Source organism: Poecilia latipinna, unplaced genomic scaffold (assembly GCF_001443285.1).
Source record: "Poecilia latipinna isolate Pla-1442-1.1 unplaced genomic scaffold, P_latipinna-1.0 Scaffold463, whole genome shotgun sequence".
Lineage (NCBI taxonomy): Eukaryota > Metazoa > Chordata > Actinopteri > Cyprinodontiformes > Poeciliidae > Poecilia > Poecilia latipinna.
The window spans coordinates 258,804-277,977 of record NW_015113079.1 but is presented as its reverse complement, the minus strand read 5'-3'; the positions used below and the strand labels follow the sequence as shown (position 1 = coordinate 277,977).

At 38.2% G+C, this 19,174-nt stretch overlaps 1 protein-coding gene across 2 annotated transcripts in view; it reads right to left on the bottom strand.

The window, feature by feature from the left end:
• Positions 1-19,174, bottom strand: part of whrnb (whirlin b) — a 61,246-nt gene that overhangs the window by 26,305 nt on the left and 15,767 nt on the right. For both annotated transcript variants that reach the window (XM_015039176.1, XM_015039177.1), the window contains exons 2-3: positions 10,382-10,558; positions 7,917-8,042 (exon numbers count right to left, since the gene is read on the bottom strand). In XM_015039176.1, the coding sequence (XP_014894662.1) occupies positions 7,917-8,042; positions 10,382-10,558 (303 nt within the window). The remainder of the gene's footprint in view (positions 1-7,916; positions 8,043-10,381; positions 10,559-19,174) is intronic.

Below are 19,174 nucleotides of genomic sequence, written 5' to 3'. Positions count from 1 at the left end.
GTACATTTTTGACTGTGTATTTGTACTTTTACTTAAGTACATTTTTTGAGTACTTTCTCCACCACTGTTGAAATGTATGTTATCCATTTCCATTTGTAGTGCTGACTTAATGCTGTGTGACACAAATGTGCGCACGTGGTGTGTGAGCAATCACAATAAAAAACAAACGAGCAAACAAAAAACAATGGTGGCAACACCGATGGCCACACTGGTCCACCAGCGTTCTCTGTCGCCCTGTCAATTACAAAATTAATCATATTGTATTTTCAAAGATTAGTTTTAGCAGTAAAAATTCAATGTTCCCACTCCCAAATCAACAAACACTCCCATATTTTCCCTGAACCCCCCTATCTGCATGAAATGGTTCGTTCCTGCTTGGAGCTGCTTGAGAGTGACGCTGTTCAGCAGCAGTCCGTGGAAGACACGGACGACTGTGGCTGTTACTATGCTGCTAAGAAAAGTTATAAAATCAGGTTTTCAAAAAAAGAGAGGGGGAGAGAGAATTTCTTCATATGGAAGAAATTATTTCAGTGATTTCTTATTTATTTTTTTTTTAATGTGTATTATGGTGTATGAAATGACACCCAGTTTTTTATGTGGGCTTCATATTTCATAAATAACCACAGTTTGTAATCAGTTCTGTGTCCTTTGAAAGTTTTAAGGATATATTTGAATTTAAGAAGTTTTAGTGCAGAGGACCTTCTATTTAAAAAAGCACATTTTCTGTTAACGATGACTTTGAGTCTACTAGTTTCCCCTAATTACAATTCAGAAACCATAACAAAAATAAGTAACAAAAAAAAAAACAATGCAAAAACATCAGTGTATTTTCCCTGTTTCATGCTGCAGAAAACAAATGACTACCACAATGACCTTCAGTCACAGTTTTAAAAACAATGAGCTTGGAATTTAAAGCTCTCTTAACTTTACAAATCCATTTATCATCTGGAGGGTGCCAAGTCTCCTTCCTTGTCTCTCTCTCCAACAGACATAAACATAGAGGCCAATGCTGGATGAAGCTAATTATCATGCTGCAGAAGCTAGACAATCAGCAGAGAGTGTGACAGAGGAATACATCACAGACACCAGCCAATGTGTTTAGCATTCTTCATCATTCCTATCTGCAATCACTGAACAGTGATATAAGCACTACTATATACTGACAGTTTATTACACTGACACAGGTGTGCATCAGTGATCAAATTGTGTCACAACTCCACTACCATTGCAACAGCACATTAAGTTCAAATATTATTGCTGGATTTGTTGTGGCTCTTTACAATCATTCTAACTGTAATGTTACACAATACATCATTTTAGTATTTTAACAGTGCCAAATACTGTACCAAAGGCACAAGCAAATCTTTAAATGACAAATGCTACAGATTTTGTTTTATGTGTATTATTATAATATCTAAAGTACAGTAAAATACAGTAAATTTGCAAGGGTTTTGCAAGAGTAGGATTTAAGAGGTCACACCAACTCAGTGGTCATAAAACTATTGAAAAATTATTTAAAAAGACCACAAATGTAATCTAGATCAGTGGTCCCCAACTTTGGTCCTCAAGTATTTCGACCCTGCATGTTTTAGATGTAGCTGCACCTCATAGCTGCATGACAGCTATGAGGTGCTGCTGAAAGCATGTTAATCACATATACAGGTGTGTGATTAACATATTGAATATGTGTTAATTACTGCCCTCCTAAAACATACAGGATAGTGGTACTTCAACAGCAGGGATGGAAACCACTCAAATGGTTTCATACACCTAAAGTCAACATAAATAAAATTGTCACAGATATTCTTACTGTGACAAAATCTGTTCAAAATAATGTTTATAGTTAAACTATTAAAATGAACTTCAAGTTTGTAGGGTTAATTGTGCTTTGATGATAATCAGTAAAAGAAAACTAAAATACATTGAATGAAAAACATTATATTTTTTGCTTACTGCACAAAAAACAGGCTGCAGGATAAAGCAAGTCTCAGTCAGTCTGTGTAGCAAATCCCTGTGGTTATGTCACTGCTATTGTGAAACAACATTAAGGTTAGGTTAGAGTATTGCACGGGAACCAGAAAATTGTTATCAAATGCTACATCAAAGTTTTGTGGAAAAGCTCCAAAATAAAACAAGAGCGGACAAAATGAGAACAACCAAGCAAAGACAGAAACAAACTACAGCAGGGAGGAGTGGATGCTCCAAAGAATGTAGCAGTGAGGGATACAAACCCAACACCACAAATCAGATTGAGATCACAATCAGACTTGGGTAGAGAAACCACAAACTGTACTCAAATAAGAACAAAATGACTTCAATGTATTTTTACTCAACCAGAAATAATAAGTAGACGTCCAAAAATTGCACTAGTCAGAGTAAAAAATCATTTGGTAAAAAGATTAATTGATTACTGAGTTTGATCATAGCATCATCTGCTTTAATTTGTAAAAATCATTCAATTAGATAGATAAAAAATTTTGTTTTTTTAATTCATGTCATAAAAAAACTAAATAAAAAGGTAATAAAGATAATAACTATATAATAAAACAAAATTGAGGCAGAAGAGGCATTTACAATTATAAATAATTCAAAACATAAAACCTTTGGAACCAGTACTTACAACATATATATATACAAAGCAATACTTACAGCAGGTAGTATATACATACAATGCCTGTCTGGTCAAAAGTCATCACCAAAAACAGGTCAGACACTAATATTTCATTGGAAGCTTTTAATACAACATGCCTTTATTGTGGCATGGTTTCAATACTGTAATGTCAAAAGATTTCTGGCAATCCAGTACTGCATGAATTTCTCATCAAGGTCTTGTATTGATGTTGGAATAGTTTGACCACTTTACAAGCATATCCTACAGAAACTCAACAGTTAAAATCCAGCCTCTGTGGTGGTCTGTCCATGTGGGAAAATGATGTCTCATGCTTCATGAACCACTCTTTCACAATCTGAGTCTGATGAATGCTGGTATTGTCATCTTGGACTAAGTCCATTGATGAAATACCCCGGTAGTCAGCTAACCACATTGTTTGGATTCATGATCCTGCTGAACATCAACCTGACAAAATGCAGCAACCCCAGATCATAGAACTGCCACCACAGGCTTGCATAGTAAATGGTAAATGGCCTGTATGGGTGTAGGACTTCATCTAGTCCACAGAACCCAAATCTTTTCACACTATAGTCATTCAGCCATTCACACACTGGTGATAGTGAGCTACATTGGGGCAAACTGATAGAGAACACCAGGCCTTCTGAGCACCAATAGCAAGCAAGGTGGATGAACAGACACTACAACAGAGACATTTGAAGCCTGGGTTTGAAGCAGCAACCCACCAGTTACAGGACAAACTCCTACCACTGTTGTCACAGTCACCCCACATGATTTAAAGATAATAATACATTATTGGACCTAAATATTTTTCTGTGAACAATTTCTTTGGTCAATGCTGGAGTTCACATCAGACAAAGAATAAAAAAGAGAAGAAACAGATGAGTTATTGATTTTTCTCCTCACCACTAACATGATTGTGTGAAATCAATTAAAATTACAATTTCAGATGGGTTCAATATAGCAGAGCGGTTTAGAGGATATTAAAGGCAGGCTTATACTCACATTTTCTGTCATACCTAATGAGGTTAATATCCTGACCCATCCATCCATCCATCCATCCATCCATCCATCCACCCATCCATCCATCCATCCATCCATCCATCCATCCATCCATCCATCCATCCATCCTCTCTAAGTTTTTCCGGGATCGAGTGGCCAGCTGAGAAACATTGTCCATCCAGCATCCAGCTTCCTCTGGGTCTCCTCCTGGTGGGACATGCCTGGAACATCTCACCAGGAAGGCATCCAGGAGACATCCCAACATGATGCCAGAACCACCTCAACTGACTCCTCTTGAGGTGGAAAAGGAGCGGCTCAACTCTGAGTGCCTCTCAGATGAACGGCCTTGCCCTAAAGCAGGGGTACTCAAGTCCACCCCTCAAGAGCTAAAATCCTGCAACTTTCAGATGCATCCCTGCTCCAACACACCTGAAACAAATGAATGATCCATTACCAGGCCAGTTCAAAGTTGATCCTAGTCTGTTGGAGTAAGGATGCATCTAAAAGTTCCAGGACGGTAACTCTCCAAGACTGGACTTGAGCACTCCTGCCCTAGAGCTTCTCAAGCCCAGACCTCCTATGGAGAAAACAAATTTTGGCCACTTGTATCTGTGATCTCTTTCTTTTGGTCATGACCCAAAGCTTATGACTACAATTGAGGGTAGGAACGTAGATTGACCGATAAATCAAGACATTTGCCTTTAGTCTCAGCTCTCAGACTGGTGAAGCACCCGTTGCACTACAGATGCTGCACCAATCTGCCTATCGATGTCCATTTTTCCCTCTTCTTGAGATACTTAAACTCCTCCACTTGGGGAAAAACGTCCTCCCCAACCCGAAGAAGGTACTCTACCCTTTTCCAGCTCAGGACCATGTCCTCAGATTTGGAGGCACTGATCTTCATCCCTCATCCTGGCCATTTCACACTGTGAACTGCTGCAGCAAAAGCTGTACATCACAACCTGATGAAGCTAACAGGACCACATCATCTGCAAAATACTGGTCCAATACTCCATGACCAGGAAGAACACCACACTGCTCCAAAGTTCGACTGTCCGACATGCTCTCCTTTTTAGAATCCCTGAATATACCTTTTCAGGGAGGCTTAAGAGTGTGACCTGTCTGTAGTTAGCTCACACTCTGTGGTCCCCCCTTTTCAATGAGGGGGGGGACCATCACCCTGCTCTACCAATCCAGGGAAACTACTCCCAAAGTCCATCAACCAACACAACCCTACAACATCCAGAGCCTTAAAACTGTAGTATGTAACTTTTTTGAAGATATATTATTTTCATATTTGTTAAAAATCTCATTATATCCTGGACATAGAAAATTAGAGAAATTATCTGTGAAAAAAATTGAGTCTATGTGCCTCTTCCCATTTCTCCCATTTAGAAAAATATGTCGCTCCTGAACAAAATCAACCAATCAGAGCTATGAGGAGTGTTTTTGCTCGACTGTCAAATAATACATAGCCAACAGTGAAACGTTGTAGAAAAAAAATGCATCCACTACAAAAAATGTACATTTTAAAATTTTAAAAGTAAGTTCAAACTGTTATGTTCATTTTCTAGTTTAGGACATGTTGATAGGTTTCTTCACCATGTCATAGGAAAGAATGAGTGGCCCTTAGAAGCCTGTGAGCGTAGTCCCTGGAAGGAGCAACGTGATGAGGGGGCGGGGATGGAGAAGTTCCAGTTGTTCCAGTTGCCCCAATTAGTTTGAATAATCCCAGATTCTAACTAGAAAGCTGTTTATTTCTTCTTTCGATGTAGGACACAGTGTGATATCATGATGAAAGAAATATTGTTTACAGGTAGGAAGGCTGGCTTCTGTTTTTCTTGCCTTAGGCAGGACAGAAAATAGCACAGAGTGAGAGTGGCCTGTTTTTTGAGGCAGAAGTTGACCTTAAAGCACACAGAAAATATCTTAGCCTGGGTTAGCAAGGCTGTCATGGCGGTGAAGTCATCAGCCTCACTGAGACTACAGCTCGGTCCCAAAGTCACACTTCTACCCTTGCTTCACCCTTGTGTCCTTCATGTTGGAGGGTTTGAGTGTGTAGTGTGTCCCAATTCTCCACATCCGGCTTTAGCCCCGCCCTTTTTGGGTCCTATTTTAGCACTTCTGCTAAGCAAAACGTATTACCCACAATTCATACTGCATGTGACGTTTTGAGCTAAAAGGCAGAAATATGGCTTTTGTTTGTCTGTGGAGAAGAAAGTAGTATGATAAGGCTCAAATCAGTGACTAAAATTTTGATATGGTAGAAAAAAGAATAAATAAAAAAGAATGATCAGACAAATTAAGTGTGAAGAAAGCGAAGCAAAAAATGTCACAAATGCAAGAGGAATTTCAAGTCCTAAATTAAGCTATGAACATATTGTTTTAACATTTAAGCACTTTCTTAAATAAAATTATTTTACTTAAAAAAATGTTTAAAAATGGAGGTTATTTTTAGAAAGCGGCTTTTGTGAATAAAAATTTAGCCAGAGGATTAAGTCATTAATGTAATAATTTGACTTTTCATCTCCTGTTGGAAGATCAAATTTTATATCAAAACTTAAAAGTGGATTAAATTTCTTGTACAAGATCCAGTTTTGAAAATCTTTCCAAAAACATTAAATTACAATTGAAAAAAAGTGGGTTGTCTCAAAATCTCAGTAACAAAATGCACAGGAATTGATAATTATTATGAATCATTCCAGTGAAAACTATATTTAATTATGAAATTAATTTCTTAAATTTTTTGAGGGAGTGGAAAAAGGTATTTAGTTATTTGGGAAAATACCCTTACTGTACATTTCAAATCAATTTCCTTGTTGTAGTTAAACTTTTAGCAGCACAAACACCTGATTAGCGACCGGTCCACCATTTTGGATGTTGAAGTTGACATGCAGAGGCGTGCTGTCCCAGTTCTCTAATTTTCACATGGTTGTAACCTGCACATTTGAGCCCTTGTTCACTTTTAGTACACACTTCTTAAGGGGTGTGTATGCCTTTTTATTCCTGCCACCAGTGTCTGTGCTGCCCCTGCTGCTGTGGGCTGCAGGCCTGCCACTATTCTAGCCACTTCAACAACTGTTCACCCCACATGGCAAATTCATTCACAGACACTCAGTCAATATCCAATCAACATAGACACAATTATTTCTACACTTAAACACATATATTTCTATACATATACACATACATTGGCATGTGTTTAAGCCATGTATTCACATGTATTTAATCGAAAGTCACACAAATTATCACATTAATGTGCCCTGAGTCTTTTGATCCTGAATGCAGTCTGGATTTATGCCCAGACCAGGGCCGAAGGGTGCAGTGTGAGTATTGGGACCAGAAGACAAGCTTCAGATGTTCAAAGCACCATCAGGTCAAAGGTCAAAAATCTCTGCAGGTTTACTAGAATCAAGTACTTTTGCAGATATTATTGATGACAGCAGGCAGAGGTAGAAATCTTCTTTCATTAGATCTAGAACACCACCTTGCAGCCACACAGCAAAAAGGTCCTGGGTTCAAACCCATCTGAGTTGGACCCTTGGCTTTGTATTTATTCTATGTGCAGCCATTCTTCAGTTCCTCCAGTCTATCCACGACCCTTTGACATTAGATTATTCAGCACAAACTCCTGGACCCTCAGGTGTCCTAGAGTGCAAGTGTGTAAATTAATTTTTGTTTGTGGTGAATGCTAACCTGACCTTTCTCCACCTTTCACCCACTGACAGAAACAGACAACTGCCTCCTGCAACTCTGCGTAAATGGGGTAATTCATCTCACTGAATGTTTTGTTTGAATATCACTGACACAGAGCACTAATAAATCCAGCTTTAGCTCATCCCATTTTTGTACCTCACTGGTACAAAATTATTGATAAGTGTGAAAATAAAGCCAGTTCAATACGAGAAAACTAAGTGATATGTAAGTACTAGCCATTTACTATTATTTAACCATTAATAAAAATAGTAACCTTTAAGTTATGCCTGAGGTAAATAGCTTGTGCTGGTGTCTATTTCATGACATTTCCTATTCTGCTCTACGTGTTCTCAAGAGAATAAAGTTAAATAAAAGAATGAATTATTTTCAGATAAAATAATATCTGAATAAACACATATCCTTCTAAGAAAATATCAAGTAAAACGTTGATAGTGACGCCAGAGTAAGAGCTCCCACATTGCTTATATTTGCATTCCTTCCAAAGAGCAATTTCAAATTTCTTTATTTTCTATAAATTTGACCTCTGAATATTAAGCAAATATTGAGTTATAAAATGAGTGAGGCATACCTTGAGTTCACCAACATGAGCAGCAGATCCAGGGTCCACTCCTGTGATGTAGATCCCCAGTCCGTACTCAGCCCCACCCCTTATCATTAGACCCAGAGAGCGACCGTTGTCCATATTCAGGTTAACCTGTGGTGAAGACATCACATTCAGACTTCTCAGTATTGTCAATAGTTAACAATTTAACTAACAATAACTGTGTAAGTCTGGTTTTGTCCCACAAACTAGCAGTGGTGAAGAAATAACAAAATAATGTAGTAAAAGTACAAATAAATGGACAAAAAACATACTCTAGTAAAAGTACCATTTTTGAGTAAAAGTAATTAAGTACTTGCTGAATGAAATATAGTTACTTGATTGTGTTATATAATGGAAAACACATAATACTGCACCTTTAAATTGCACATTTCTATTTTAAAAGTTCTGGGAACTTTATTGTATTGCATGGCACCAGGAGTCCTTTACAACATCAAGATAATGATTCAAAACATTTGGTCAAATCAGCACATAAAACATTTCCCTGCACAAAATCAAGTTTCTTCTATGCCCATCTCAATCCCCATACTCAAAGAAGAAAACATGTGCAGTGAAGTGAAGGCAAGATATCAATCAGAGGAACCCAGTCAGTGCTCAGGGGCCAGTATCCTCCATGTTTTAGTTTTCTTTCCCTGGTTCAACACCCTGGTTGTAACTACCTCTTCAGCATGTCAGTCTTCTGCAGACGCCTTTAACAAGTCATCATTATATTCAGGTGTGTTGAGGATTGACATTGGACACCCCTGATTTACAGAAACTCCGCAAACAAAGACAGTAAAAGATCTTTCACTTTGTGTGATCCCATCATGTGAATTGACAACCACAAAATGGGATTGTACAAAGTGTACAAACAACTGTGAAACCAGTGATTTTGAATAAAAAAATATACATTATTTATCCAAATGGTACCATGTGACAGGCTGCACAGTGATGCAGTTGGTAGAGCTGTTGCCTGGTAGCAAGAAGGTTCTGGGTTCGACTCCTGGTCCCGGTCTTTCTGCATGGAGTTTGCATGTTCTCCCTGTGCATGTGTGGGTTTTCTCCAGGTACTCTGGTTTCCTCCCACAGTCCAAAAACATGACTGTCAGGTTAATTGGCCTCTCCAAATTGCCCCTAGATGTGAGTGTGTGTGTCCATGGTTGTTTGTCCTGTGTGTCTCTGTGTTGCCCTGCGACAGACCGGCAACCTGTCCAGGGTGACCCCGCCTCTCGCTCGGAACATTAGCTGGAGATAAGCACCAGCACCACTCCCGACCTTACTAAGGGACAAGGGTGTAAAGAAAATGGATGGATGGTTCCGTGTGATCTTATTCTAGTGCAATAAAAGATCATTTATTTAAAAGTTTTTTTTTCCCCATTCCATTTTCCATTTACAGTTGCCCAGTATGTGGCCAGCACCGTAGCTGAGTTCATTTTCTATGTAGATGTGGTAGTTGAAAGATTGTGCTACTATATACATATTTTGCAGATATTGTCAAAATCTCTAGGGAGCAAAATCTTACATAATGCAAACTGTTACTTTATCACCAGTGTGTCAAAGAAAATGGTTTCACTTCTGACCTCTGCTTCAAATGACTCATCAAACAGATGAGTCTGTTTATACCAGCCTCCCATGTTATTTGGAATCTGTATTGTTTTTGTAATGTATCTGTCAACAGGTGATAGTCACAGATAATTCATTCATCTAATGCCTCTAATAGAGAAAAATATTCCTAGTTCCCCTGTTGTGCACTCTCCCCCACCCCTTCTGTCATTCTTGCTCTCTCTCTCTCTCTCTCTCTCTCTATCTATCTCTTTCTCTCTCTATCTCTTTCTCCTCAGTTTGCATTCTGCTCCCTCCCCTCACACCTGCAACCCATTTGCTCATCAGCCCAGGTCTTGTGGTCCAGCATTCACCCTCTCAGCATATAAACCCTTCTTTTGCTCGTAGTCCTTCCTGGTTCCTCTTTTTAATCCTGCCTTATCCCATTACTTCCCAGTTGTTCCTGGTTCCTGTTATTTTTGTTCTGCTCTGGCTCCCTACATTCATGATGGTGTTTTGGTGTAATATTTTTGTTTTGTCATTCTCATTAAATCTTTGAAATCTATTCAACGCTGCATTTAGGTCCGACACCAATACACCATGACAAGAGTGGTCATTGGTGTGTTTTTCAGATGAGTCACTTTGTGTAAATCTTCTCTCAAGGTTCAGTCAAAGGCCTGTGGTGCATGACTTTGACACTGTGACATTTTGCAGACAGATTCATTCTGCAACAAAGGTCATCACAATTGTCCTTAGAGAGTGAATGTGTTCAGCTGACTGTTGTCAGCTTAGTATCTAAGCTGACTGTTGTCAGTGGAGGACAAACATTAGCATGATTCAACATAATGAATATTTTAAACTAGATTATAATTTTTGTTTCCTAATGAGCAGCAATCAAACATTGGTCTTACCGTCCTCTCCTCCATGCCGTGTCCTTGCCTCAGGTCGGCCTCCTGGCTATCAGGTGGTGGAGACACACTCCGGCCCTGAGGGTCCAGCCAGCTGTACACTTGGTTGGTCATGTACCCTCCTGGGATGCGACCCATTGAGCACACTGACATGGTCAGCTTCTTACATCCCTTCAACACCTGCATCACAAGACATCACTGGATTTTTAGATACTCAACACAGCAAGTGACATTTATGCATTCAATATATTCTTCAAATAAACAAACATCTAACACAGAGTGTTGATGGATGAGAATTCACACAACAAAATAATGAGTCAGGCTGCTTCTTAAATCCTGTATCACAGAGGTGCAAGGAGGAATCAGTAGTATCTAAGTCATTCACTCACACAAGGTTAGTTTGGTTTGAATAGCTTTTTTCTCTTAAAGTGGACATATGCTTTTAAGTCCTTCCTTTTCACATGTGAATCATTGACTTACGGACTATATAAAGTATATATTGTAAAGTTGGTCTGAATTCCTTGTTATTGTAGCTCTACAAACCCGTTGTTTACCCTGCTATAAGGTGCATTTCATTTTGCTGTTTTTTTTTATTTGAATGATAAATTTCATGCCCTGTCCCATGTCCAGGTCGCAGCATCCCACTCACTCCTATATTGGCCATTTCTGTAGTTGGATGGGAGCGATATAATTATCTGCAGATAATTATAAACATTTTATTCCAAAGTTAATTAAAGATGTCAATGCAAGACCTTAAATGTTGGAGCCAGAGTCTGACCCAGAGCAAGAGAAAGATGAACCTCCAGAGCCACACATTCTAATGAAAGCATGGGAATGGTGTTATCATTGTATTTGGTAACACTTTATTTGAAGGGGTGTGCATAAGACTGATATGACACAGTCATAAACATGACATAACACCTGTTATAAACATGAAGGAGTCTTTATGAATGTTTATGACAGATGTCATGAAGTGTCATTCGGTAAATAATGACACTTTTAATGCAAAGTTGCTCTAAAAGTTGGATTAAAAGTCCATTAAAAGTATCAACTTTGCATGATTTTGTAAATGACAATTTAATGCAAAGTTGGCATTTTTAATAGACTTTTAATGCAACTTTTAGAGCAACTTTGCATTAAAAGTGTCATTATTTACTGAAAGACACTTCATGACATCTGTCATAATCATTCATAAAGACTTCTTCATGTTCATGACAGTGTTATGTCAGTCTTTATGCACACCCCTTCAAATAAAGTATTGTATTTGTATTTACACCCTTTCCATCTGTACCAATGACCTACAATATGAAGAGTAGTTTAACTGTAGAGCCCATGCGTGTCTTGTGTGTTAATACACACTAGATTCGAACATTTTGACTTGTCTGCTCACAACTTCAGGATAGCTGAACTTGGACTTCAAGTTTGATGTATGGAAAAACATGGCGAATTGACAAAATTGACTACGCAGAAGGCAGTTACACAACAAATGTGGCAACATCTTATACAAGAAAATGTCATAGGGAATAGACAAAAATGAACAGAATGGAAAATATAACCCAAACAAAATATAACAATATCTGTGCAGCACTGAGAGAGAATACATTTAAATTTGTTGCACTCTTAGACACTCAAAGTCCACAAACAATGTATTTAAGGGCTAAAAAAGAGGATTTTGCATATGTCCCTTTTAATCCTTGTGTTTAGAAATGGGGTCCAACCGACCCCACACCCGTATCACTTGTATCATTTGCCTCAGTCCTCGCACGCACAAGGGTTAAGTACTAAACCTATCACTTAAAAAGTGCATTTTAGATTTACTCAGTTTACATTTATCCAAGATGAATACTTATTTGATGAGCTAACATATTTACATGTGACAAAAAAGCAAAAACACAAGAATATTTTAGAAAGTAGTTTTTGTCAGCAGTGTTGCTTTATATTGTTTTGAATAAATATGATAGTAATGTGCCACTGCTCTATCAATTGAAAAGGACTGATAAGAAAGCTGCAAGCATACTGAAATCAGAAACTTTACCTATAAATAATGCAGAGAGCTCAGAATATGAACGCATTTGTAATGCATTTGTGTCTTCAGTGTGACGGTGGGACAAATTTGATCAACAATCATCAAAGAAGAATGAGTGGTAATGCATCTAAAGCAGCAGTGTCCTTGACACCAGTCTTTTCCAGCTGTGGTTGGTATGTTTTAAATGTGTTTCTGCTTCACTACATGAATAAGCAATAAGCTGTGCCATGGGCAGGGACATCTGCTAATTAGGGACAAAAATAAACAATCCCATTCACATTTATTTTCTATTTATTATTTGGCTCACTTTCTTAGTGAGTTCATAAACAAATGCTATTTATTGTACTGAAAGAAGAAAACAGGAACATATTTGAAAAGCAGAATGTACCAAAACACTCAGATTCATATTGTTTTTTTTGTCACATCGTAATTAATAATTTTTGATTCATTACACCATTTTTGTGATAATTTGGAGCTGAAATGGAAACTGAAAAAAGGCTGGTTGCTGTATTTTTAAAAGGTAAAGTCAACAACAAAAATGCCTCCTGCTGGTTTTGTATTATATCAGATAAGCAAGACGCATATTAAGTCTCAACATATTTTTCAATGAACTGTGTTCATGTTTAACAGCATCCAGTTTAACTGTTTGTCTCGGGCTGTTGTGTGTTTTCTCTTTGAAGTTCTATTCATTTCAACTTATAATGTTTCAACCACTATGAAAATCTTTGTATTCCTAAATACGGTTTGAGTTGTCATTGAACTCAGCAACCTTCAAATCCCACTGGTTTTCTGACCTTCAGCTGGAACACAGTTACGTTGGGAGTAATGTCACCCTCAGGTCTGACTTCCTGTCTGAATGGAGCACAGCAATAGGCTGTGTTTAGATTATTGTCATGCTTACTATTGGTTAGCATAGTAACACTAACCTATAATAAGCTTTATTATGCTAACTATAGGGGCAGCAGTTAGTGTGTTTTTCTCTTTGAATCTTTGTTCAAAATTTCAACTTAGAATGTTTCAACCTCTGTAGAACAAACCAAATGTTTCCTCTGGTGACACAAGAAAAAAACATAGAAGAGCTTAGGTATAATGCACTGCTGTTGGGGCTCATGGAGATATTGTCCACAGTCATTTAGAATTTAGCACCAGAAGTGTTCACACTGAAGCCACACTGAAGACGTTAGTGTAGTTACAGCTGTAGATCATGCTAAGTGTACACAGTAAAATAAATATGGGGCAGTGCAGATATTTTCTTTATGAAATATTCTCAATAAACAGCAACAAACATTTCCACATGCTCCAAAGTTTTTTGTGCATAAAATGTTTTGCATACCTCGGTTGTAACGAGTGGCTATTTAAGTTACTGTTGCCAGCTCAAACCAGTCTGGCCATTCTCCTCTGACCTCTGGGATCAACAAGGCATTTGTGCCCACAGAACTGCTGCTCACTGGATATTTTCTCTTTTTCAGACCATCCTCTGTAAACCCTAGAGATGATGGTGTGCGAAAAACCCAGTAGATCAGCAGTTTCTCAAATACTCAGACCAGCCTGTCTGGCAACAACAACCATGCCACGTTCAAAGTCTCTTAAATTACCTTTCTTCCCCATTCTGATGCTCGGTTTGAACTGCAGCAGATCGATTATTGGCAGGCTTTACAGGAGCAGGTAGGTTGTTTTGATGTCCGTCATGGCGGAGTGGGGCAAGTTTCGAAGACAGTGACATCACGTGCAAAGGGTCAATAAGCATCATTAATAGCCCTGCAACCACTGAGGAGCCATTGCTGACATACTGTTGCCTGCGTGGTGGAAGTGTTCTATCTGGCTAGAAAATGCGGAAGCGCTAAAACGGAAGTTCGTGGCATGTAGGCAATTGAACCATCTCAACATATTGATGCTATCACACAGTTCTTCAGGTCATCTGCTAAGAATAGCAGTTACAAAATAGTACTTAGTGTGCTAATTTATCAGCCTCACTGTTAAGAAACACAAGTGGAGTGGAGAGGATGGAATAGTCAGCCTGCAGTCCTAACCAGAACCCACTGCAGGATCAGTATGCTGTTCATGCTGGAGTGACCATAGGCACAATATCCAACTTATCCAACTAGAGGAAAATATGAACAGTCAAAGTTAAGTAAGTTTTAAAGTTTATGAACTGCAACATGTTCTAAAGGATGGAGGTTGACTGAAACGTCAATGCAATTTGAAATGATGATCAGCAAGACAAGTTTTTCAATACGCTTAGAATAATGTTAGGATATTGCTTTTTCAGTCCTGAAGCCAAAAACAGTCTGGCTACAAGGCAAGAATGCTACCAACTGTGCCACTGTGCAGCCTGAGATAAGATCATAAAATGAAATGTTTTGACTTAGTTTTCATCCTGAAGCTGAACATTGCAGCAGGATCTCTTCCGAATGAGGTCAGGGTCTGGCCTTCCCTCTTTCCTGGTGTTCTTGCTCTATAACAGGCCTGTGTGAATCACAGGTCATAGATAGCACTATGGCCTCAAAGCCTCTGCTAATTCTTTTCTGGTCTAATGATAGAATAAAATATGACAGCAAAAGCAAAATACTGCAGCCACCTAAATAGCAAAGCCAAAGGGAGCATGAGATCATTTGAGAAGAGAGCATGAAAATATGGAGTGTTTAATTCTCCAAAGTTCAAAATAAAGTGAGGACATAAAACAGAAAAATAATCTGATCAAAAATGTCCTCTGTTATTTGAATTAGGCAAAGCACTGCGAAGGCCTATTGTATCTGAAGGAATTCTTTTTATCATTCTTTTCTCCCCGGAATCGCAAATTTGGGGGCCTATGTGTATTCAAACATTCACCAAACTTTGCCCAAAATTGTACCCGCAAATAATTTGACAATTTTAATGGAATCACAAGTGGGTGTGGCCAAACTGCACCCTAACGTGAGATAGGACAAACTGTACATCATAGAGATCGGAAATTTGGTAAGCAGTTACATCCTACCAAATCAAGAAAAAAGTCTCTTGGAGGTTCTCCCTAAAATGTGCCCCATTTGGGGCCAAAAGGCAAAGTTTTGCTTGTACACACCTCAAACTTTAACAAACTCCTCCTAAGGATTTTCAGCTATCAACATTATTTTTGGTCAGGATGCAGATAAGTGGTGGGACATTAAAAGTTATCAAAATTGTGAGTTTTTGAGCATGCTTAGGGGCAATGGCCAAGCGGTGAACTTGGGAAACTCAGCAAAGCAAACAAAATGCTATAACTTTCACATACAAAGAAGTTTGGCAAAGTTTGGCACCAAACTTGGCATGAGTGATGCAGATTTAATGCTTAATGATCCTATGTTGTCATAGTATGACATCATCTAAGGCCTGCCTTAGATGATGGAAGGAAGTGACTTTTTTTTACTTGGAAAGCTCTGTCTCTAACCCCCTTCATCTTATCAAGATGATTTTGCGTTAGATGACAGATAACTAGTTGGTGTCACTTTCCCTAAAGCACAAAACATTTTTGGTAGAGGGCGTGGCCTGGCGGCACGGTAAAGTCACAGTTGAATTTAGCGCCATATGTTTGGCTCTAAATTCCACATATTTCAGTTGAGCTCCACCAAACTCACTGTGATCGATCCTTGTCCAACCCCCAACAGGAAAGCAGTCCAATATTTGGTGACTGTGGCCTAATTTCTTCACAGCACCCCCTAGAATATTTAATAAATGAACCCCAAGCCTTGCTTTGACCAACAATCATGAAATTCAGTACGTGTGTATATTGATAGGTAAGGAAGAATTTTTCTGCCATAGTCCAAGAGCACACATTTTCAGTCTGAAAACAGGATTTCATGTCTTTTGTTTTCAAAACTTTTAATACTTTTGCTTAGATTTTCATTTTGAAAGTAGGACTTCATGTCTTTCTTCTCAAAACTTGTAACGCTTGTACTCAAAACTTCTCCTCAATCAGTGATGTTCAGTTTGGATGAATGCAACCTGAACGTTAGGTCGGATACATGTCGGATATGGGTCACATTCGAAAAAAAATCCACCTGTGCTGTTCACACTGCCATGAAAAGATTGGATACAGGTCGCATTATGTCAAAATAATTGGAATTGGGTAACTTCAAGCTGCAGTGTGAACGCACCCATAGTCTCTGCTTGTACTCTCTGCTTGCTTTTGAAAACACCTTTTGGCACAGTCGCCTGGCAACCTCTCAGCCAATAGAATGAAAGTGTACTGGGTGCGTTTGTTTTCTTCTAGCGGGTGTGCCTGTGTGGCTTCTTTCAATTGTAGCAACCTCCACCACTCACTGGATGTAGGGAGAAACAACGTCGTCAGCATTCTGCTCTGTAGTACTAAACATCTGCTAGCAGTGTGCTACTTATCGCTAACAGCTGCTGATCTTAGGCAGGAGTTTTTTCACCCAACCAAAGACAACATAATCACAACATTAGATAGATATAGATTGATATCTATATATATCTATATATATGTCTATATATATCTGCATCAAAGTGTGTGGGGGTGGCCAAGTCTCAGATCTGACCATTCACCATGAAACATCAAGGTGGAATAACTTCCCCACATAAGCTCCCCCCTGCATCAAACTTTCTTTATGTCATCACCCGATCCCATCACATTCACATGGTCAATTAATGACATCACCTTAACCCTGCCCCCTTTCAACAGTAAGTCACATGTTTTTCTGCTCTCTTGGTGGAACTTTCTTCCTTTTACTATATGGTTCATGCAGATTTCAACCTGTGCTTACTGAAACAGAACAAAATGATGGTAAATCCTCTCAACACTGGCTGCTGGCGAGTGGCATGGCTGAAAGACAAATTCTAATCCCTAGCTGTTTGCATACAGTTGTCTCTAAATCAAACATGCATAATCCGATTTGTTAGACTCGAAAGAGGCCAATAGCATTAAATTGTAATTTGACTTCACTTTGCCCCTTAGGTTATTCCAAAAGCTATATCTCCTTAATACATAAACCATTCTGCACCAGATTTTTTGTGCATCATCAGATGCTGTTCACATCAGTTTGTATTGCCTAGTGGACGGGCGCGGGAACTGCATGAGAACATTGATGGTAGCGAGCGGGCGGCGCTGCTAGAGCTCCTGCAGTTGCCATGAAGCCAGAGCGGCGCTGAGCTGCCTCTAAAGCTGTTTGCAGCTTTAATTATATTATCATTATTTGTGTAAAAGCTTTTTGTTAGGTTCTATTATTAACTTGTAATACATGTGATTCATTAAATTTAAAGATTTACCACTTCATATATCTAAATCTGTAATCTCTTTTTAAAACTTAGCAGTAAAGGCTAGAGAAGATATCAGGAACCTGTTTGTAAGTGCAAAGGTGAAAATTGCAAAACCACTCATGTAGAAGTTTGACATCATAAAGCAGAGAGAATGTGGGAAACCAGGACAAGTAGCATTTTCATATCTGCAGACTGCAGAATTACAGTCTTATTTTGGTAGATCTTACCACAGCCTGTGATTCTGTTGATCACAGGACTTATCATCCCAAAGGGAGGAAAGTATCTGGTTGGCAAAGCATGAGATTTAGTAATGTTATTTCTGCATGTTTACTCTGTAAACTATAGGTTTAAGCTGCAGAGCTCATGTAGAGGAATATTTCAAAAAGTTTTAAAAAATCAGTAGCAACCTTGTTAATTTGCTTAACAAGGTTGCTGTGGTGTTAAGGTTATTATATTCCTAATACATCACTATAAAACCACTTGTCTAACAAATTCTGTGTTCTGAATATTAAGTGTCTTAACTCAAATCTTAAAGAGAAATTCTTACCAACTATTCAGAGAACACGAAGATCTCAATATTAACACTGCACTTGTAAGGCATTTCCATTAATGTTAAAGTCTGCTATCACATTATTCTGCTGCTGTTAGACTTCAGGTGTGTCAAAGAGGATATACTTAAAGTGCATTAGTTTCCATGATCTGCACTCTGAGGCTTTTATCAGCTATAATGTCCCTTCAGTTCAGACAGAGATGGGTAGAAAGGTATTCTCATACTTGGCTCCATCTGCCTGAAACATTTTACCACAGCAGCTGAACTTATCCAGTTTCATTGAGGTACTTTAAACATTATTTTACAGTGCAGAAAATGATCTAAAAGAATTATGTCTTTTCATAAAATGTGTCTTTAGTATGTTCTGTTTGAAAGTAAATGCATAAAAGGAAACACAGAGAACATATGCATATGCATATCCTTTCAGGAATTTTACAAGAATGGTTCTGCTTTGGTTCTGTCTCTTTCCTGCTTCAGTTTCTTTATCTCTTTAAAATAAAATTTCTAGCTGAAGTTGGGTACCTGGTACATGGGGACCAGAGAAAGTTTTTTTTTTTTTTTGATAAACTACCTTCATATATTAGTATAAACTTATTAAGATTACCTTCACTTCATTTGAATAAAATAAATTATTTCATGTAAATTTGTGCTGGTTTTCCTTTTTATTGATGTTAACTCTAAGTTCCTTGCTGCAAACATCCAAGGGGGCCAAGCTTTTAGCTGAGCAACAAGCTGCTGAAAATTTTTTTTTTTTTTTTTACTTTCAAACCACACTCCTAACCAAAATAAAGAAGTTTCAAAGTGAATGTGAAAAAAAATAAATATTTTTTTTACAGTCTATCTCACTTTTTAGTCTTCTTAACTCCCAAAGACTGACCAAAAAGGGAAGGGTTGTGTTCATGTTGATGGATAATAATATAGTTTTATTTTTATGGTATGTTAAAACAGGGATATACTACATAAATACATACATATGTATATGTATATGTAT